Genomic DNA, 20,334 nt, shown 5'->3' on the forward strand with positions numbered 1-20,334 from the left:
TGCCGGATTCCGAGTCGTATTCAAATCAGCAATGCGAGCGAAATCCACTTCAGAAGACCCAGAAGGAATGAAGCCAAGACGCTTTTGGCGCAAGGAAAGATGTTACAGTCACAATGCCACCTTAAATGGAGATTATGAAAGCAAGTCCGCAACTGGAATAACATCATTAGCATAGCAATAGAAAGGTCGTGACTGGTTGGCTTACCATTCATTGGCATTTCATCAATTTGGGTCGAGTAGTACAACTCAATGTCGCGAAGGATGCGGACATCATCGCTGGTGACAAAGTTGATGGCCACACCCTTGCGGCCGAATCGTCCAGATCGACCAATACGGTGAATGTAGTTCTCACGGTTTGTAGGCAGATCGTAGTTGATAACAAGAGAGACTTGCTGAACATCGATACCACGGGCCCAGACATCAGTAGAAATGAGGACACGAGAATTGCCCTGACGGAAGTCTTGCATAATACTATCACGCTCCTTCTGAGGCATCTCGCCGTGCATACTGGAGACAGTAAAGTTGGCTTCACGCATCTTGTCGGCAAGCCAGTCGACCTTTCGGCGGGTGTTGCAGAAGATAACGGCCTGGGTGATAGTCAAGGTATCGTACAGATCGCAAAGTGTGTCGAACTTCCATTCCTCCTTCTCAACAGCAATGAAGTATTGCTTGATACCCTCCAGTGTCAACTCGTCACGCTTGACCAGGACACGGACGGGGTCAGTCATGAACTTTGTGGTCATGTCCAAGACATCGTATGGGAGGGTGGCAGAGACCACGACGACCTGCGTCGCGGGGGGCAGGTAGCGGTAAACGTCGTAAATCTGCTCACGGAAACCGCGGTTAAGGAGCTCGTCGGCTTCATCGAGAACCAGCATCTTGATATGACGTGTGCGCAGGTTTCGGCGCCGGATCATATCGGCCACACGACCAGGAGTTCCCGAGACAACGTGTTGGCCGTAGTCGAGTTTGCGGATATCTTCACCAACGTTGGTCCCTCCAATACAAGCGTGGCACTGGACATTCATGTAATCACCGAGGGCCATAACGACGGATTGAATTTGAGTTGCGAGTTCGCGGGTCGGGGAGAGAACCAGAGCTGTTACAAAACAGGATCGTGGTTAGGATGGGATCTGATCAGATTGAACGGAAAAAAGGCATACCTTGGGTCTCGCGCACAACAGTATCAATAATCTGCAAGGTACTGATCGCGAATGTGGCAGTTTTACCAGTACCGGACTGGGCCTGGGCAATAGTGTCGCGACCTTTACAGATTTGTACAATCGCACGAGATTGCACAGCCGAAGGCGATTCGTATCCGTAAGCGTAGACTCCGCGAAGCAGACTTTCCTTCAGGTGCATGTCCTCGAAGGTCGGCGCGACCGTCACCTCCTTGGAGGTGTTGAACTCCATGCGCTCTAGTTGCTGTTAGCATGCTTCATCTTGCGCCAAGTTCTGGAACCACATACCCTCTGCGCGTCTGTCGATTCCGTCCGCCATGATGTAAATGTTCGTATTTCAATGTCAGACAATAAATGATACCGGGATTCACGAAGAGTGAAGCCTAAAGTAAGTGAGGTCGACCGGCCCAACTTTTCGCGGTGGAAAGGTTCGGGTCACATGACCTATCCGCGAGTTGGAGCTGCCGATTGCCAACGTCTTTTGCGATCACCACGAAACTTTGTCAACACTCTTTGCGCGCCAATAAAAATCAGTTCTTGCGCGGCAGACATATTGAAAATATGTTGCTCGAAGACCAGCGGTTCATCCATGAGGATCTAGAACGCCTGGAGCAGGCTATCGCTGATCGCGTGGCGGAGGAGCCCCGAAATGTGAGTATGCCGCCGAACAATGTCGAAGTCACGTTTTCTAACTTAACTCTTTGTCAGGCTCGAGGCCGTTTGGCTCGCGACCATGAAATCTCTCAGTTTCTAGACCGAATTGAGACCCAGTCCCAGCGACTTCTGGAGATCTACCAGGATGTCGATGGATTGCGGGAGAAAGAAGTGCAGTCCATTTCAACAGGCGACCAATTTGAAGAGTTCTACAAACAGCTGGGTGAGATCAAAGATTACCACAAGCGCTACCCTAACGAACCGATCGAGAACCTCGAGCAAGCATACAACCGCGTTCAGCCCGGCGAAGGAGAGGCTCCCCGCACCGCAATCGACAATATGTTCACTGGCGAAGAAGGGTTCGGACAATACCTGGATCTCACCATACTTCATGAAGATTACCTGAATCTTCCCGGCGTTAAGCGCTTGTCATACGTTCAATATCTCGACATCTTCGACTCCTTCACACCGCCCGCGTTGCCAATTAAGCGCAAAGACAAGCTTTCCGATCGCTACTTCAACTATGTTGGCGACCTTTCTAGCTATCTCGAGAGCTTCATCAAGAGAGTGCAGCCGTTGCAACCCTTGAACGATCTTTTCGCCAGCTTCGAGCAGGAATTCGAAAAGCAATGGGCTGCGAAGGAGGTCCCGGGATGGACAGAAGAAAAGACTGAGAATGGTATATCCGGCCCAGCAACCGAAGGGACCGGCGAAGGCATTTGGTGCGCGGATTGCGAGAAGGAATTCAAAAACGACAACGTGTACCGGAGCCACTTGACCGGTAAGAAACACATCCGAGCGGCAGAAGCCCGCAAAGCAGCAGGCGCATCCGACGAGAAACCATCTGCATCCCAAGGCACGTCTTTGGCCCATAGCCTCAAGGAGCGCGCAGTTGCACGACGCGAGCACCAAATTCGATCCTTGACGAATGTCCTGCGCGAGGAACGACAAGCGACAAGAATCAATGTCGAGCGCCGACAGGGTATGACTGAACGTGAACGCCAACTGGAATGGGAGGCTGTGCAGGCTGGGCTCGACCACACGGGTCCCGAGCCTCGTGCCGGCGAAGAATCGGAGGAAGAGGACGAGGAGATCGTTTACAACCCGTTGAAGCTGCCACTGGCATGGGATGGAAAGCCTATTCCCTTCTGGCTCTACAAGCTCCACGGCCTTGGTGTCGAATACCCATGCCAGATTTGCGGAAACTACACCTACATGGGTCGACGGGCATTCGACAAACATTTCTCTGAAAACCTCCACATCCACGGATTGAAGTGCCTCGGTGTTACCTCCAACTTCAACCTCTTCCGTGAGATCACCAATATCAATGAGGCCCAGTCACTTTGGGCGCAGCTGGAGAAGGATAAGAAGAAGGAGAGAGAGTCACGCGACAATGTCGTTCAGATGGAGGATGCAGAGGGTAACGTTATGCCCGAAAGGATCTACTTGGATTTGCAAAAGCAGGGCATTCTCTAGAGGGGAGAGCTTCATTTTTTTTTTTCCGGCGTCCTTGATTTTTACAAATGGCTCGGTGTTCGGCGAATACATAGTTTTGCAAGCTCGTTTTGGGGTTTGAAGTGGCTTATGGACACAGATTTGTTATTTTCTGCCACAAACCCTACTGTAACGATTAAGACACCCGTCAAATTTACAACGGAAGCTCACATCATTCTTTTCGGCACGAGTCCGTGACAAGTGTGGCTAGATTCCTGTCTCAAGCAAGGTGTAATTTCGCTTGGCACGGTTATGTGTAGAATTAATCAGTACTCCACATGGCCCCGGGGAGCACGGTGTATATCTAGATATGTACAATATAGATATGTAGATATGTAGGTACACTAGTAGGACCTCGTATAAAGATCCGATTCCATGAGATTTAGTTTGCCCTTCCCGACGACTTCATTCTACCTTGGTCATGTGTCTATTTTCACTATACGAAGGCATGTTTTTGTCACATTTTCTCCCCTGAAATTAAAACTATCCCGATGTTCGTATCCCTCCTCTGGTGATCTACTCGAGGATTGGGCTTAAAATCATGGCAGGAGCACGCTAAAGATCCTCCATCCGTATCCAGTGCAGATACGAGGTCGCCAAGGACAGCCTCAAAGGTCAAAGCGAGTACTATGTCCCGCGCGTCTGCATGGTTCGAGTATAAGAAAAAGAAAATAGATCTTCCAGCTGCTCTGCATTGTATTACTCCGTGCTAGCTCGGCTCTAAAGATATCTACAATGGATCCCCTTTCTATCGCCGCTTCTTTGGCTGGTCTCATCACCATATCAACCCAGATCGTCAATATCATCCACATAATAAACACAAAGAATAATAAAGAGTTAGACTCGCTGTCCAGAGAGGTTCACGCTGTGAGGGGGATCCTATCGCAGATTCAACAGATTGTTCAGTTCCAGTCCGCCAAAGCCGCCAAAAACTCTGAATGGCTTAATGCACTCAACACTACTTTGGATGACTGTGGTGATACGTATCTACAGCTGGAGAAGTCCTTAAAAGGACTGGTGTCAAGCTCAAGACTCGAAGCACTGAAGAAGAAAGTCAAGTGGACGCTCAAAGAGAAGGAGATTCAGGACTCATTGAGGAAGGTCGAAAGCTATAAGCTGTCGCTGGATCTGTTATTGTCTGTTCAAACGAGGTATGTAAGCCCAATGCTCGATACGGGAGTTACTAACAAAAGTCAAAAGTACTACAACGACGAAGATTGAAGATGTGGTGGTTCAACTTCAGAAGAAGTTACTTCTCACATCGCCCGCCGCTCCCGCGACTCGGACACCTCTGTCGTGGAGAAAGAAGCTAGCGGGTTTCGAGGCAGACCCTGCAGACCCTGCACCCTCACAACTAAGCGATTCCGACGACGCACAGTCAGATGCAGAAAGCTCCAGTGTCGGTGTTTCATACGTCATCCCAGGGCCAAATACCACCGACTGGACTAATCCCGGCATTTTTGGAATAAGCCAGGACGAAGGCAAAGATGCCCCCGATCTTAACAGCCCAGGCCTTGTTCGCATATGTGAAATGTGAGATACCCACCTCGTTTCTATTCATCCACGTCGAACTTATCACTGTTCAGATCTGTCGGCCAGAAAAAAGTCAGCCTCTTCTGTAGCTGGGAGAGAAGCCCAGCGAACGAGATGATGACGCCTATTCGGGCACATATTTTATTCAAAGGCCCTACACCCGGAGATTTATATTTCATGCAGCTGGAAGAATGCAAGTCTTTATCCGTCTATTCTGTCTACTTGTCTAACATTATGCAGCATCGACCGAGCGTTTTGTTGTCCCAGTAGGGAAATCCAGTCTTATTATCGCGCAATGCAATTTCAAGGGTGGCGTGTGTCCCCTGAGCGAGCTCGGCAAATGCGATGATAATGACCAGTTCCATCTCGCACTTGAAGATTTTGCATTGAAATCCAAACCAGATTCTCAACAAGTGCTCGTAAATTTTGACAGTGTTCAAGGTAGGCAGAATGGGCAAGTTAGAAGGTCTGGAAGACTAACTCACGTCGATTAGATCGGGATAAATTTTTGGACCATCTTTATGGTATCCGATACCTTCAGCGCATGGATCTTCCATTTGCCCTTTCCAACGAGTTCTACCATCATTCGTCCTATATGAAAAGGTATACCTGGAACATTCCGCCAATATATAAGCTAACTCTGGTAGGGTTCAAAACGTCCAAATAGGGTACGCAGATGGGACCGAAAAGTCATACATTTATCCCTATCTATACCTCGATTATCCTATAGAGGGTGAATCTCTCATGCTTGTGTGTGTAACCAAACCACATGACGAGAAGTCGGTGGTATTCAAGGAAAACAGTAAGGGACTTCCAAAGACCAAGTGTGAGATGATCCAATCTCACAATTACAGTCCTTGAACTCGATATCCAGATAGTGGGGTCTGAAGCGGTTGTGTTCACAAGTCAGGGTGGTAAAGCAATACACACCATATCAGCAACTCTCGGCTCTCTAGACGGTGAGATAATAATATGTCACTAGCTATATATACGTATTGCTTTGCTAACTGGATGATAGCGCTTCTTGATTTGTATTACCGTCTGCAAGACGTCATCAGAGAATGGCAATCAATGGGAGCGAAAGGGGTGGATGATTTCGAGACTAAAGCCGAATGGTAGGTTGCGCTCCTTGGCCACAGCTCTCTGGCGAATATTGATCTTTTTTTTTTTTTTTTAATAATGCAGGCCCGTTGAGAATCTCGAGTTCCTTAAGGATTCTATGGATATTACATGTTCCTTTGACAAAGTTCTCGTTGTGGTTAAGTTGGACCGTTTCTTAAGACGAATGAAGATGGAAATTTCGAAGGATTCACAGAAGATGTTGGCCTCCTGCCACGGTACATTTATTACACCCGTACTGATTGTCTTCTGTTCGAATATGCTGACCTCCTAACTATCCAGTCATGACTTCATCTATCCTGTTCTACAAAGAGCACTTGAAAAAAGCGTCACCAGACTTCTTTATCGATCCTGTCATGCAAGCCGTTTTCTGGGACTTGACGCGTGGGACTGCTACCCCCGATAATTTCCAAACAGGACAGGTGAGGATCCATGGTGCCAGGGCAGCGCAAATATGTTACGAACTGGAGGAAATTGCGGAAAATTGCAAACGGGACACCGAAGATGCACAGAAGAAATTCTTGAAAACGCTTGGTAGTACATAGTCACTCACTCCTATTTGATGTCTTGCGTTGTCCTGTTGATATATCTAAATATATTCAGGTTGGTCTCTCTCTCTGGCACATCAAATGCGCCTGATGGTTTATGTTTCTACTGCTGTACAATGGATCGAGTGAAGGGTTCATAATGGTTCGCTGTGTTCACATTGTTCGTATAGTTCTCCATATGGGGCTAAAGTGGTCACGTGCACACGTGTCATCGCTCTTTCCTCTTTTCGCGTTCGGACGGGTCCGGGAGTCTCGAGCTTTGGCCAACTCGACTGTACCTCAGTGTCACTAGGTGACTCACGTGGATATGGGCCATGGGCTTCAAATTCACCTTCTTGTGTGATCTGTTGACCAGCCTAGATGACAGCAGAACGGCCAAGGCATCCACGGCGGCCAAGAACGATAATCCTGATATTAGAACAGTCGCGCAGTGGTTCTCTCGACATGGACGGACAATTCATAACGCCAACACAGACCGTGTGGCGTTGCTCTCGTGCATGTTCCCCGAAAAACGCACGGACCGAGTATACTGGCTGCAAGCTACTCAGCTATCGAGAGTTATTGGCCGCTGCTTGGGCTTGGGATCGTCCCGACTTTCCGAACTCAATAGATGGCAAAGACCTGGCGGTTCTGATCTCGGAGGGTGTGTCGAAATTGTCATGCGGCAAGCCGAGAATTACATTCCAGCCGGCCAGGAGTTGTCGGTAGAAGAAATCGATCGCGCCATGGCTATGATTGCATCACGCTGCCGCTTCTCTGGCCCTCATGCCCGCCGGAATCGTACAGCTGTGGACGTTGAAGAAACTTTATCAAAGCTGTACCGTCGATCAAGTAGCCGCGACGCCAAATGGCTCACACGCATGATTCTCAAAAGCTACTCTCCTGTCGTGTTTCCAGAAAAGTACACCCTGAAGAAATTCCACTTCCTTCTGCCGCAACTGCTCCAGCTTCAGAACTCCTTTGAAGGGGCGTTGGAGATGCTCGCTTCAGACCCAATAAACCACTTCCCTCCGAACCCAGATCCCCAAACAGCCAAAAGTCTTAGCGCCGTTGCTCTACAACATATGCGTCCTCGTCCTGGTATCAAGGTGGGACGACCTGACTATTACAAAGCTCGGAGTATCAAACATTGTCACCAAATGGCCAATGGTCGTCGGATGAGCATTGAACGGAAATACGATGGTGAATACTGTCAGATCCACGTCGATCTCTCTAACAAGTATACCCCCATCCAGATCTTCTCCAAAAGTGGCAAGGACTCGACCGCAGATAAAGATAAAATCATACCTGTGATAGAAGAAACTCTCCGCACTGGATTGCCTGACTGCAAGTTTGCGCACCGCTGCATCCTTGAGGGAGAGCTGCTTGTATGGAATGACCAGAATCGTGACCTGATGGACTTTAGCAAAATTCGGAGGTTTATTCCACGATCTGGCATTATGATTGGAGTTGATAATGATTCTCCGTAAATCACGATTCCTTTTAATCTATAGGACTCTATGCTGATTGATACAGGCCGCAACCGTACGAGCACTTGATGATCATGTTCTTTGACATTCTCCTCCTCGATAATGACGTATGCCTTGCCAAGCCTCATCGGGAAAGGCGACTACTATTACAACAGGTAGTAAAGACCATCCCAGGCCGGGCGGAACTTGCCTATCAGGAAGTTCTGGACTTCAACCGACCTGATAGCTATCATCGGCTCGAACGGAGTTTCGAGAAAGCAATGACTAAGCACTGGGAGGGATATGTCTTGAAGGCCTCTGATGAGCCTTATTTTCCGACATACTCCACTGATACGGATCATATGTGCGGCCGATGGATCAAACTCAAGAAAGATTACATACCCGGTCTTGGAGACACATTAGATCTTGCATTGGTCGGAGCTAGCTACAACACGCGGGACGCTCCTGATCTGGGACAAATTAAAGGGCTGAAATGGACTCACTTTTTTGTTGCCTGTCTTCTGAACCCTGACCAGGTCAAAGAGCGCGGTGATTTGCCGCGTTTCCGAATCATTGATGTGATTAACCGGCATCGCATGAGCATTCAGAACATGCAAATCCTCAATCAAATCGGCGAGTTTCATGCACGTCAACCTGAAAATTTCGAATGGTTCCACATTGAGCATGGGCACCAGGCCCTTCCCCCTCCAACAACCTTGTTCAAGCAGCCCTTCATCGTGGAGATGCTGGGCAGCGGATTTGAAAAGCCGTCTGGCGCCAGATACTTCACGCTTCGATTTCCACGGATTTTGAAAATACACTCGGACCGAACACTGGAAGAGTGTACGTCATTCCAAGGCCTGCAGCTTTCGGCTGAGCATGCCCGGGCTGTGCCTGCGGATGAACTTGAAGAACGCGAGAAATGGGCAAGACGCCTCGAGGCTTGCAGTGGACTTAATCAGTATGTTGTGCGATCTCCAAGCCCAGAAGCGACTTGTTCAGACACCGACGAGGAAACCCATTCCTCGTCATCCCAGGTTCCCCAGGCCACCACTACTTCTGAAGAAAGTTTAATGGACGCACGTCCATTGATGGAAGCGCTGCGTGAAGGTTCAATACGGAAAGGGAGTGATGACTATCCACTGTCCCCACTAGTCTACGTCGATGAGACAATGCCTCCCACACAAAATGATGAAAACCCTGTTGTTGAAAAAAGTGTACTCGTCGACAATGATAACCTGTCGTCTCGTCAACATTCCAGCCAGAAGGAAGGAAAGATCGCGTCCCAGAAATCTTCGGGCTTTCTGCATCCCGTGCAGACAAGCGATTTCATATCCGCACACGAGCACTTTCAAAAGTCACACGAGTCGCAGGAACGGCTTCCAGATAAGCCATTGGTGCCAACATCATCCAAGCACAAACGCAAGATGTCCCCCCAATCTCCTTTGACAACTATCCCCATATGGACGCCTGAAACCTCGCTGGGAAGTTTTACACTTCCCAAAATTGATGGAAAATCCAACGACGATTATGAATATTGTGATCTGGATGAATTTGTTCAGTGTCTCTGTTCTGATGAATCTGCTTCTTCCCTCCGACAGTCCAACCCTTATGCCGCATCACAGGGAACGGCATTTGGCATTGTCCTGTTTGATCCCAAAGCAACTCAACTAGGGAAAGAAATGCACCGTCTTGCCAAAACTCTTTCCAACTTCGTCCATAGTGGAACAAGCCCACTGCCCTCCATAGGAAGCATATTCTTTTTGGGATCAAGCATGTTGGAACATGATCTACGCCCCGGTGACCTTCGCTTTTGTTTGCGTGACACGTGGACAGGTATCGGACGTGATCATTTCTATGGCTGTCTTTCGTGGAATCTCAGCAAGCATTCTGATGGTATATCCGTGGGAAGAGAGCAACTACGCTCTGATTCGGGTCGCCGTCGTCATGACATGTCAAAGGAGACACCAGAGCACGGAGGCTCTGGACCAAGGTCCCCATGGATTGAGATGACCTTTGATGAAACCGCCATTGCTGTGTTGGGCGAGTATAGCTCGATCGAACCTCTAGCTCATGTTTTATATAGTTGATACCCCTTTGCTTTTTATGAATGAATCATACTAGACGTGAACACTCTTCATATCGAAACAGCTATTTCACCGCTTGCATTGCCTCTGCGAGGTGAAAATGAGGTTTAAAATCGTAGCTATTATTCATAAAGACCAGTTAAAAACCATGGACATTTCGCTGTCATGATAAACCATACATATCTCATTTAATCGATGTAATTAGGTCGCATCCTCCCTTCTCGCCCTAACGTCCCTCATCAACGCCTTGGCCTCCTCCACTTCAATTCCATCCTGGCACAACTCGCTTGCTAGCTGGTCGGCACGATCAAGATCACCATTCCGTGACGCATATTGTGCCAACCACAACCGTGCCTTGGAAGTAGTTGCTGTAACACCGGTACCGTTCCACGTCTCACTGACAATGGAGTCATCATTCTGCATAAACGACTCAGCCTTTGCGCGAGGCTTACGATTACGGCGACGTCGTTGCGACAGATCGAGCTCTTCGTCTCCTGAATGCTCAATCTCAGCATCGCTTTGAAGGCCATTCTCCGAGGTAGAGGATTCGTCGTCATCTTGGTTTTCATTGGCAGGAGCACCAGACTCCTGTTGGAGAGTGAGTTCCATGTATGCAGCGGCCTCCTCTTCGTCGCCGAGACGTTCGTACAGTGTCGCAATTTGGTGCAGTGTTTCTGGGTCAAGGATCTTCCGACTGCCAGGGGCAGGGCTTGCGCCGGTTCCCGGTTGTCCGCCGTCATCTGGTTGTAATGATCCAGCCACCAATGCACGCTTCAAAGCTTGGATGCTCTGCTCCACTCGGCCCATCTTTGCGTAGCAAGATCCAACTGCCTGCCACATCTTTGGATCGTATGGACGTAGCGCTGCGGCGCGCTGGTAGTAAAACAGGGCGTAAAAAGACATATCTAGGACTTCGTAGGCTTGTCCGAGACCGTACCAGGCGCGGTAGTCCTTGCGATTGACGTCGACTGCTCGACGGTATGACTCAATGGCAGTGTGAGTATTCTTCATCTCGATGTATTCATGGCCCATGAGGGTCCACGCTGATAGGAAGTTCCGGTCGAGGGTGAGGGCACGTCGGAAGTACATTACTGCCTTTTCGTGCTCGGATTTCAATGAGTAGTAGTTACCAACAACACAGCAGGTTTCTGGGCGGAATTTGTCGGTGGCCGTTGCAACCTGAGCGATGAATGCAAGTTGAGGTCGCTGGTCCATCACGTAAAGGATGTTTGAATAGTGATCTAGACTGTCTAAGCGGTGGGGTGATGTGGCCAGAATGCCTTCGAAAATATGGGATGCCTCTTCGAAGTCTGCATGGTATTAGCTCATGAATCAACCACGCGTTGAGCCGGAGCCAGGGCATTTCACCTTTTGAGTGATATAACAACAACGCGTGTTGTGTTTTGAGGAATGCGCTTTCTGGGAACATTGACTGCAGCTCTGAGAGTGACCTGTAGGTGTCTTCCGTGGCCTGGTACAGTTCCTGGCTGCAGTAGACGTAGAATATTAAGCTCATGACGTTTTGTGGCAGAAGTTCGAGGATTTGTTTCAACTGTTAGAATTAGTATCGACTGAAGGAAATTCCTGATGGGAATAATAACTTACGTCTTCTGTGCTGCCCAAGAGATCGTTCAGCTCCTGCCAGGCCCCCCAGTGGTATGGGTTTAGATGCACACAGCGGATCAGCCATTTCTTCGCCAGCTCCTCATTTCGTCCTTTCAATAAGACCACAGCATAGAGATACTCCAACCATCCCTGTCCCCTATCATCCAACCCCTGCGCGGTTCGTTCAGATAACCACCCATCTAAACCTCTAGCGAGACCTGGCAGCTCTCGATTGACCGCCATCCCACCATCTGCTGGACCTAACACCATCTCCGTTTCCTCTTCCTTGCGCTTTTCACCGGCTAAATATTTTGCGTACAGGGCGAGGAAGAGCGATTTCTGACTGAGTTTTGGATATGGATTCTGCTGTATTTGGGTCTTTTGTGTCTTTGAGCTTTGAAACGGTGAAGCTTTATCCTTGCCCTTGTGTGGAGTCAGCGATGGCCTCGGCTTAGAGTTCGGCGAGGTAATTGACAAAGGAACGGGCGGTGTTGTCGGAGGGAGGAATACGGCCGCACATCGGTCATATTCACGGGTATCGAAGTAAGATTTGGCCAGCAGGTATTTGTAGGACTCTTGCGATTCAAGGGCGGCTTCTACTGGGTCGCGCACTTGGAGGTAAGGGTTTGGTGCTGGTGCAGGAGGATCTGAGATCTCCATCGGAGACTCGAGATCAGTGTCTTCATGATCTAAAGGCCGGAGGGAGTCAAGCATTTCAGCGGCCCTGAGTTCGTCAGCATCATTAGCACTCCAGGACTATCCGAATGAAGCTTGTGAGTCGTACCATTTTGCCGATTGATAGAGACATCGCTCAGAGCACTTAATCGCAGCATTTTCCAGCTGGTACATAAGCTCCCGGATCCCGTCATCCATAGGTTCTTCCATGACGAGAGTCTTTGTCGCAAATAGGCGGGGGTGGAATATTCAAACACAGCTTTGTGGCGCCGATGGAGGTTTCAGTATATCAAGACGTTGTGCAACGGTTCAATTTCATGCTTCCCTCGGTTGAAAGAAGCTCACCGAGCAGAGGTTCAATTGCAACTCGACTTGCGAAGGTCCGGTGGTGTAAATAAATGGTCTTGGCCCTCGCGTTGTTGATACGGATGAGACAGCAACAGGCGTACTCGGAAAGAACGAGAGAAAAAAATAGGAGAGATCCGGAGCAAGCTATAGCTTCTCACAAATTCGAAAATAATGTGAAGATCGTTCAATGGCCTTGAGGAATCCACGTCGTCGTCGGGTTGCGCCTGGAGAAACAGCAACACAACAAACAGGGCAAACAGGACAAACAGGACAAAGGGTCCCTCCGCGGGGAAATGGTCCTTTTGGGAATGTTTTCGTCCTTCCTGTCAGATCATTGACGCTGTACCACTTGTCATCATGGCTTCTACTACCAAGCGCGCCGACTTCGAGGCTATTTTCCCTAAGTTGGCTCAGGATATCATTGACCACGCAAAGCGCTACAACCTTCCTGACAATGCGCTTGAGTGGTTCGAGAAGGTAAGCAACCCCTCTTGACTGACTGTTCTTGAAAGGCCATCACTAACACCATTATCTGGCTCTGTAGTCCCTCAATGTCAATGTTCCCGGCGGTAAGCTCAACCGTGGCCTCTCGGTCCCTGATACCGGCCTTGCTCTCCTGAAGCAGCCCCTGACCGACGAGCAATTCGAGCACCTCAGCATCCTGGGTTGGATGACTGAGTTGCTCCAAGCCTTCTTCCTGGTCAGCGACGACATGATGGACTCCTCTATCACTCGCCGTGGCCAGCCCTGCTGGTACCGCCACGAGGGTGTCGGCCTGATCGCTATCAACGACGCCTTCATGCTGGAGGCGGGTATCTACCTCATCCTCAAGCAGCGCTTCCGCTCGCACCCCGCCTACATTGACATGGTCGAGCTCTTCCACGAGACCACCTGGCAGACCGAGTTGGGTCAACTTTGTGACCTCATCACCGCCCCCGAGGACAACGTCAACCTCGACAACTTCTCCATGGAGAAGTACATGTTCATTGTCACCTACAAGACAGCATACTACAGCTTCTACCTGCCTGTCGCTCTGGCCCTTATGTACCTGCAGCTGGCCACCGAGGAAAACCTCAAGCAGGCCCATGACATCCTCATTCCTCTTGGCCAGTACTTCCAGATCCAGGATGACTACCTCGACAACTTCGGCGACCCCGCCTTCATTGGCAAGATCGGTACCGATATTCAGGACAACAAGTGCTCTTGGCTCGTTAACCAGGCCATCCAGCGCTGCACTCCCGAGCAGCGCCAGCTCCTGGATGCTTCCTACGGCCGCAAGGACGCCGCTGAGGAGGCCAAGGTCAAGGCTCTTTTCAACGAGCTTCAGCTGGAGAAAGTGTACAAGGAGTACGAGGAGAAGGTTGTTGGCGAGCTGCGCGAGAAGATTGCGGCCGTCGATGAGTCCAAGGGCCTGAAGAAGGAAGTCTTCGAGGCTTTCCTTGGCAAGATTTACAAGCGCACCAAATAGATGATCATACTCAGTTATTTGTTTAGAAGGATACCCGTCGTTCGACTGGATCGATTAAGGTTATACAACGGTCTATGCGCAAACCCGAACATGTCCGGCAACATTCTTTTCTTTTCTAATCATTTCCTTTCTCGTATTTACTATTTACTATTTTCTTTTCGGGTATAGTTTATCAAATATAATAATATGTGAAATTATAATCAAATAGTCCTCTATTACAACACGTTCCGTTCGTGGCCAACTAAGGCGAACAACACCAGGAACCAATCAATCTATCTACAGGTGAGGAGCATTCAATGCCATCACACAAAGGAGACCCGAGATCAATCCAGCACAAGGCAAAGTCAGGACCCAACCACCGAAAATGAACCCAAGCTGTTTCCAGTTGACGGCACCAAGATCGTAGTTCATCAGAGCCACTCCCATCGACGCTCCAGTCAAGCACTGAGTAGTTGAGACTGGCAAACCGAGTCTGGAAGCTAACATCACGGTAATCGCGGCACCGAGCTCTACGCTGAAGCCTCTCGTGGGCGACATCTGGGTGATCTTGTTTCCAAGGGCACGAACAATGTGGTATCCGTAGAACCAGAAACCAATACCGAGCAGCAGACCGGCAACAACCAGGAACCAGACGGGAGTGGGAGCCTTGGTGTTGACAAAGCCAGAGTTGAAGGTACTGTAGACAGCAGCCCAAGGACCAACAGCGTTGGCGACATCGTTAGAACCGTGGGCAATGGACATCATAATGGCGGAGACAACTTGGCAGTAGGTCCAGAGATGTTCGACGCGGTCGTCGTAGCGGTTGGCACGTGCGTGGATGGCGCGCAGCTCAGCGGAGTCGTGCGTAACCACGTCACGAGTAACACCCTGAAGGAGAATGTACTTAATATAACCCCAAGCCTTGAGGGGGTTGGTCCAGGAGAGGTGGCGGACGGGGTCGATGAAACGCTCAGTGGGTTCGGGACGCTTCTTGCGGGGCTCGGCCTGGGGAGTGATCTTCTCCTCGTCATCACCGACGTGTGTCGAGGGGTTGGACATGGCGGTAATCTCGGGGGTGGGGACGACAGAGTCTGCGTTTGAAGTGACCTTCTCCTTCTCTTCGTTCTTGTGACCGGCGAGGACTTCACCGTAGGCATCTTCGTAGTAGTTGGCAACGACCTGGTCGCCCTTTCCGGGGAAGTAGAGGGGAGGGTTTTCCGACAGCAGCAAGGGGCCGAGAGGAAGGTGCCAGAATCTGATGCGGGCATCGTTCTTGATGAGACGGCGTTTGAAGTAAGGAATGAAGAAAACATAGCCAATGATGAGACAGCCGACGAAGACGCCAATGATAATACCGGCCGCCTTGCCGGCACCAAACTCTTCCAGAGAGGGCGCTGTAGGGGCTTCGATAACGATGAAGAGGGCGAGGATGGCTCCGGTAAAGGCGAGGTAGAACGGAATCATGGTCATGCCACACTTGAAGGAATCGGCACGCTCAAGGACACTGTACTTGAGAGTACCGAAGATGATGGCCGAGAAGGCAGCTGCGATGAGAGGGGCAATACCCCAAGATGCAGCAACCTGGGAGACACTGCCATCGGTCCATTCCCAGGTGATGGGAGCCTGGGAGGCAAAACCAACACCAATGAGGGCACCGACGATAGTCTGTGTAGTCGAGACAGGCCATCCCATGGTGGTGGCGAGCATCAACCACGAAGCGCTACCAATTTCGGCACAGCCCATGGCCAGCATAAGCGCACCCGGCTTTCCATCGAAGCGGTCAATTCCGATAATACCGTTCTTGATTGTATCGCTGACTCGCTTACCCAGGGCTACTGCACCGATGAACTCGGTGAAGATAGCCAGGACACCGGCCGTGGCCATGTTGAGGGTCTGGGCCGCGACCGAGGTGGCGTAGGAGTTGGCGACATCGTTGGCACCGTTTCCGAAGGCACTGAAGACGAATGCGATGGTGGTGATGGCCAAGATCCAGTTATACTTCGCTGTTGCTGCGGGTGCCATGGCGAAGAATGGGATGGCTGTGTTGACCACACAACAAGGTAAATGTGAAGGATGAGAAAGAAAGGAATGGATAGTCGTAAGTCAAGCAATGCAGATTTTATTGTGTCCTTATACGAACTGCAAACTTGCCACGGCCCTTGCCAAGTGCGGCTTGTGATACAACCTTTTCCTGAACCTAGCCCGATCCATACTGAGTTCGCCCTGCTCATTTCATCTGCAGCCCATAATACAGATATCACCGACAGCGTGCACCGGATATGCAACTGTCATTGGCTCGTCGAAAGACGAACGTTGCTCATGACCAAAGACGGGCGCGAGGTGACGCCAAGACCTGCGAGCGGACGCCAAGATCGGGCCAACCACGTTTCCCGAGGATGAAATGTTCTCGATGGATTATACGGTCCAATCATAATCCGTAGATTTGCACGTTCTCGGGACCTGAGCTACCATTGCACGCTTAATAGAGCTTGACGTGGGTTCAACCTTGGCGCCGAGAGACTTGGAAGTCAATGGACTCTCGGCGGACGACGCACAGCCTAGTCTTGGCAGCATGTCACTCTGGCGAATCTGTGGGCAGTTGTGTGATCGTATGGTTTCCAGGTAGAATTTTTCACTAGAGGAAATTGGCCACGCGAATCGGAATCTAGAATCGTCCAACAGGAAACCAAGGTGTCAACATGCGAGAATCCCACGTGGGAGACGTTTGGTTGTTTACATACTGACTCGCACACGGACTACGCCGAAGGCTCTTTTACATTCGCGATCTTCGGCTAATTAAAACTCACTTGCATCTTGGCCCAATGGTCCACTGCCTACTTTGGGGAGAGGCGCCCGTACATGCATACGCCCGGGTCTCGCTTCTAGAAACAGTTGTAACAAGCTTGGCGGTTTGAGACTCGGAGATCAGGGGGAATCGCACGTCTTCACCTCTTTCGGAAAGAAGATCAGTCCCTGATGGAGAAGATATGCGCTCAGGCTCAAGGTGTACAACATAGATCGTTTCATCAATAGTATGATTTGACATTTCAAAAATTGCCGACACCTATAATGCAATGCAAATGAAAGCAGGACAGATGTCATGTCGCTAGAAAACAAGCAATTGAATACACTTTTGCATGATCAACACTGCTACACGGCAGCGGGGCCCTCAATGCTGCCTACAAGGGTCTTCGCGAACCCTTCGAATCGAGGATAGGACCAGGTATCCCGGTATCGTTCAACGAGCGGTCGATCATCAGGCTCGGCGGAAGTATCTTGCGGTTGAGTCTCAGGGCTTTCCTCGTCCTCATCATCCTCATCATTATCCCCTGCCTCCATCTTTCCTTCTATCAATTCTCCGAATTTCACATCGATAGGCACGCTGCCCATAAATGGAAGACTTAATTCCTGGGCCATCACCTGTCCACCTCCACTGGAGAACAGATTACTAACCTCCCCGCAGCAAGGGCAAGCATACCCAGACATATTCTCGATAACCCCAAGCACAGGAATATTAGTCTTAACGCAGAAGTTCGCCTCTTTACGCACGTCCGAGGTCGCCACAGCCTGCGGCGTCGTAACAAGGACAGCGCCAGCAAGTCGAGGCAAGCCTGTTTGCGCAGCCGCCGCTGCGTCTGTAGTGGAGAGCGTGAGCAGCTGCTCAGCCAGCGCAATGTGCTCGTCACTCGTTCCGGGAGGGGTATCGATGAGCAGGTAATCAGTCGGGCCCCAAAACACATCCGAGAGGAATTGTCGGATCATGGCCGTTTTCTTTGGTCCGCGCCAGATGACTGCATCGCCGCGATCGCGGAGGAGGAAGCCCAGGGACATACAGCGGAGTGAGCCGCGTTGTGGTTGTGTTGAAGGCGCTGAGGCGTCGGCTCCAGCTGCGGATTCAGCCGCGTGAACAGGTACTGGCATCCATCCGCCTGGCGCTTGTGTGATCTTTGCATCTTCAAGTCCGACTAGTCGTGGCATTGAAGGTCCTGTCAGGTCAATGTCGAGGATTCCGACCGATTTGCCTTGGAGCGAGAGTGCGAGGGCCAGTTGCAGTGTGACGGAGGATTTGCCTACACCTCCTTTGCCGGAAAGGACCTAATATTCAAGAATCTCTTGTTAGTCGTATCCAAGAAATCGCGCTTGTGAGTTCAAGCTCGTGGCTTCTAGCAGTGCCCCGTTATCGATAAGCTATGAGGGGCACGGATTTCTTTTTTTCATGCCGAAGACTCCGCAAGGGTCTGAAGGCGCACATACCAAAACAACATTCTTTACCCCAGTAAGAGGCATATCCGTATCATGTATTGTCTAGTTTGGAGAAAGGAAAAGTTGCAACTGAAAGCGCTATGAATGACTTCAAGAGTGGGGAGGCCGACCTCGGGATATGCGGGCGGCTTATCAATCGCCTTCTGACTAACCTTCTACAACAACGCCGGTATGGCAACCTTGGAATACGATAGGTCTGATTGGCCACTGGTTTTGAATTTGGAGCGTGTTAGGCGAATGCCATTGCTCTACGTAGCAAATATGAAGGTTCTCCTTCGGTATCAGATATGTCATGTAACGTTCACCAATACCAACCCATTGTCCTGCTGGTATTCGCTTTTGGAACCACTCTAAAGAGGAAAATGTCAAGAGAGTATTAGTAGCGCACTTCACTGCCACTTCTGCACGATGACACCTCCACGTTTGAAATCGGGCATGTCTCCAAGAACAACATCCCAGTCCTTGAGCTCTGTGCTGGGGAAAGTCGTCATCAAGACCCATGCGCGGTTTGCACCATCCGGAGTAGCAGCAGCAACGAAAGCATAGACATCGCCAATGGTGGCAGTTGTGTTAAACCGAGATGTTAACCGCGTACCATCTCCTAGGCGGATCTGTAGGGTAACCGTAGGTTGGGACTCGTCCACGCTGGGCTTCGCTGGCTCCTGGGCAGGTGTTCCAGACGTGGAGGACGAAGGTGTCGGGGGCGCCGGACTCCGTACGCCGGGCGTCGGGCTACCGAGGCGCTGTCCAGAACCAGAGAAAGGCTTGTACTTCGGCTTGGGCTTGGTGTACTTCTCCTCATGTTGCTTGAGTTCCACATCGACCTCCTGTCCAGGTTGAACATTCATGATGGAAAGAGGAGCGCGGCCTTGGCGGATACCGTCCAGAATCTCTGCATTGCGGGGATCGTCTGATCGAAACAGTTCGCCGTCATCAACGGAGAACCCATCGGCCCAGAAATGAAGAGTCCGTTGAACACGCTGGGCACGCTGTTGAGAAGGCGCCGAGGGGCTTTCAATCACCTGGCTTGGCGCATCATCACCACCGAGTGTGCGGGCAGTGCCGGTGAAATGTGATGCCCGTGGCTGAGGGGCGTCGGAAGGAGGAGGCTGCGCCCTATTGACGTTTGAAGGTTAACCGGGTTCAGTATCTCAAGCAATCCGCAAAGAACGTACCTGTGGGCCTTTTCGAGGATCTTCTTTTTCAAATCATCCGGGTTCTGCACAGCTAGTCCAGACTTTTCACCACCTGCAAAGAAATCATGGTCGTCGGTGTCATCGCCATCGGACGAATCACCACCGCCACCACCTCCTCCCGAAGCAAAGTCTCCCAGTGTCGCAAACTTCTTCTTGGGCGCAGCGCGTCGGGCGGATGATGAGGACTCAGCGGCAGATGAAGCGGGTACGGCACTTCCCCCGAGAGTTCTACCCCCCACGGGAGCTCCAGAGCCACCCTCTGTGCCTAGTTGTCGCTCCCCGCCAGCACTGGTATCTTGCAGGGCTTCGTCCTGCTCTGCAAAGAACTCTGTAACGGCAGCTTCGATGTCCCATCCATTGGCAGCGAGATATTCCTGAGCCTAGACATCACGCAGTCAAAGTCAGCGGCCGTATTGGCGTGTAGATCCAGCAAGAATCTTACATCTGAAGCTTGAGTTCCAGTCATAGCACAGAATTGAGACACAGCCTCATCGTGCTCGGCGGGGTTACCCTCCATGGTTGATGTTGGTTGGTGGGTTGTTTCGGAGATCCAAGTTGGAAGAGGAGGGCGAGCGAAGAATTAAAGAGAGGTTCGATAGCAAAAACAGGTGTTTGTCTGAGATACAGGGAAGGAGAACAATGTAAATGTCAACCTTGGAATAGAGCAGCTGTGTTGGAGACTTGGATATCTACGGTCATGTGATGCAATAGCCTAATCCCGAGTAGGCTAGGCTAG

General features: G+C 50.5%; 9 protein-coding genes across 9 annotated transcripts; 4 read left to right on the plus strand and 5 right to left on the minus strand.

Moving 5' to 3' along the window:
• Nucleotides 1-124: 124 nt before the first annotated feature.
• On the minus strand, nt 125-1,509 carry N7489_001710 (ATP-dependent RNA helicase eIF4A). Its single transcript, XM_056707465.1, has 4 exons — nt 1,470-1,509; nt 1,164-1,418; nt 206-1,099; nt 125-152 (listed from the first exon to the last, which is right to left on the minus strand). Exons 1-4 carry the CDS (start codon nt 1,498-1,500, stop codon nt 133-135), a joined length of 1,200 nt encoding a protein of 399 aa, XP_056571767.1. The 5' UTR covers nt 1,501-1,509; the 3' UTR covers nt 125-132.
• Nucleotides 1,510-1,742: 233 nt separating this feature from the next.
• On the plus strand, nt 1,743-3,311 carry N7489_001711 (SF3a splicing factor complex subunit PRP9; the record flags this gene model as incomplete). Its single annotated transcript, XM_056707466.1, has 2 exons — nt 1,743-1,832; nt 1,890-3,311. The coding sequence occupies 2 exons, from the start codon at nt 1,743-1,745 to the stop codon at nt 3,309-3,311; spliced, it is 1,512 nt and encodes a 503-aa protein (XP_056571768.1).
• A 753-nt stretch (nt 3,312-4,064) lies between these two features.
• N7489_001712 (uncharacterized protein) lies at nt 4,065-6,526 on the plus strand (the record flags this gene model as incomplete). The annotated part of the gene is made up of 4 exons (XM_056707467.1): nt 4,065-4,480; nt 4,530-4,855; nt 5,103-5,303; nt 6,264-6,526. The coding sequence occupies 4 exons, from the start codon at nt 4,065-4,067 to the stop codon at nt 6,524-6,526; spliced, it is 1,206 nt and encodes a 401-aa protein (XP_056571769.1).
• A 317-nt stretch (nt 6,527-6,843) lies between these two features.
• On the plus strand, nt 6,844-10,067 carry N7489_001713 (ATP dependent DNA ligase domain protein; the record flags this gene model as incomplete). The annotated part of the gene is made up of 2 exons (XM_056707468.1): nt 6,844-7,994; nt 8,045-10,067. 2 exons carry the CDS (start codon nt 6,844-6,846, stop codon nt 10,065-10,067), a joined length of 3,174 nt encoding a protein of 1,057 aa, XP_056571770.1.
• Nucleotides 10,068-10,265: 198 nt separating this feature from the next.
• Nucleotides 10,266-12,554, minus strand: N7489_001714 (anaphase promoting complex subunit CDC23; the record flags this gene model as incomplete). Its single annotated transcript, XM_056707469.1, has 4 exons — nt 10,266-11,374; nt 11,433-11,616; nt 11,670-12,393; nt 12,454-12,554. The coding sequence occupies 4 exons, from the start codon at nt 12,552-12,554 to the stop codon at nt 10,266-10,268; spliced, it is 2,118 nt and encodes a 705-aa protein (XP_056571771.1).
• A 495-nt stretch (nt 12,555-13,049) lies between these two features.
• erg20 (bifunctional (2E,6E)-farnesyl diphosphate synthase/dimethylallyltranstransferase) lies at nt 13,050-14,160 on the plus strand (the record flags this gene model as incomplete). Its single annotated transcript, XM_056707470.1, has 2 exons — nt 13,050-13,169; nt 13,237-14,160. The coding sequence occupies 2 exons, from the start codon at nt 13,050-13,052 to the stop codon at nt 14,158-14,160; spliced, it is 1,044 nt and encodes a 347-aa protein (XP_056571772.1).
• Nucleotides 14,161-14,436: 276 nt separating this feature from the next.
• On the minus strand, nt 14,437-16,161 carry N7489_001716 (inorganic phosphate transporter; the record flags this gene model as incomplete). The annotated part of the gene is made up of 1 exon (XM_056707471.1): nt 14,437-16,161. One exon carries the CDS (start codon nt 16,159-16,161, stop codon nt 14,437-14,439), a length of 1,725 nt encoding a protein of 574 aa, XP_056571773.1.
• A 1,128-nt stretch (nt 16,162-17,289) lies between these two features.
• Nucleotides 17,290-18,426, minus strand: N7489_001717 (Mrp/NBP35 family ATP-binding protein; the record flags this gene model as incomplete). Its single annotated transcript, XM_056707472.1, has 2 exons — nt 17,290-18,234; nt 18,394-18,426. The coding sequence occupies 2 exons, from the start codon at nt 18,424-18,426 to the stop codon at nt 17,290-17,292; spliced, it is 978 nt and encodes a 325-aa protein (XP_056571774.1).
• Nucleotides 18,427-18,791: 365 nt separating this feature from the next.
• N7489_001718 (protein phosphatase regulator SHP1) lies at nt 18,792-20,115 on the minus strand (the record flags this gene model as incomplete). The annotated part of the gene is made up of 3 exons (XM_056707473.1): nt 18,792-19,518; nt 19,578-19,978; nt 20,041-20,115. 3 exons carry the CDS (start codon nt 20,113-20,115, stop codon nt 18,792-18,794), a joined length of 1,203 nt encoding a protein of 400 aa, XP_056571775.1.
• Nucleotides 20,116-20,334: the final 219 nt, after the last annotated feature.

The sequence above is a fragment of the Penicillium chrysogenum genome, assembly GCF_028827035.1.
Source record: "Penicillium chrysogenum strain IBT 35668 chromosome Unknown utg000001l_segment0_segment0, whole genome shotgun sequence".
Lineage (NCBI taxonomy): Eukaryota > Fungi > Ascomycota > Eurotiomycetes > Eurotiales > Aspergillaceae > Penicillium > Penicillium chrysogenum.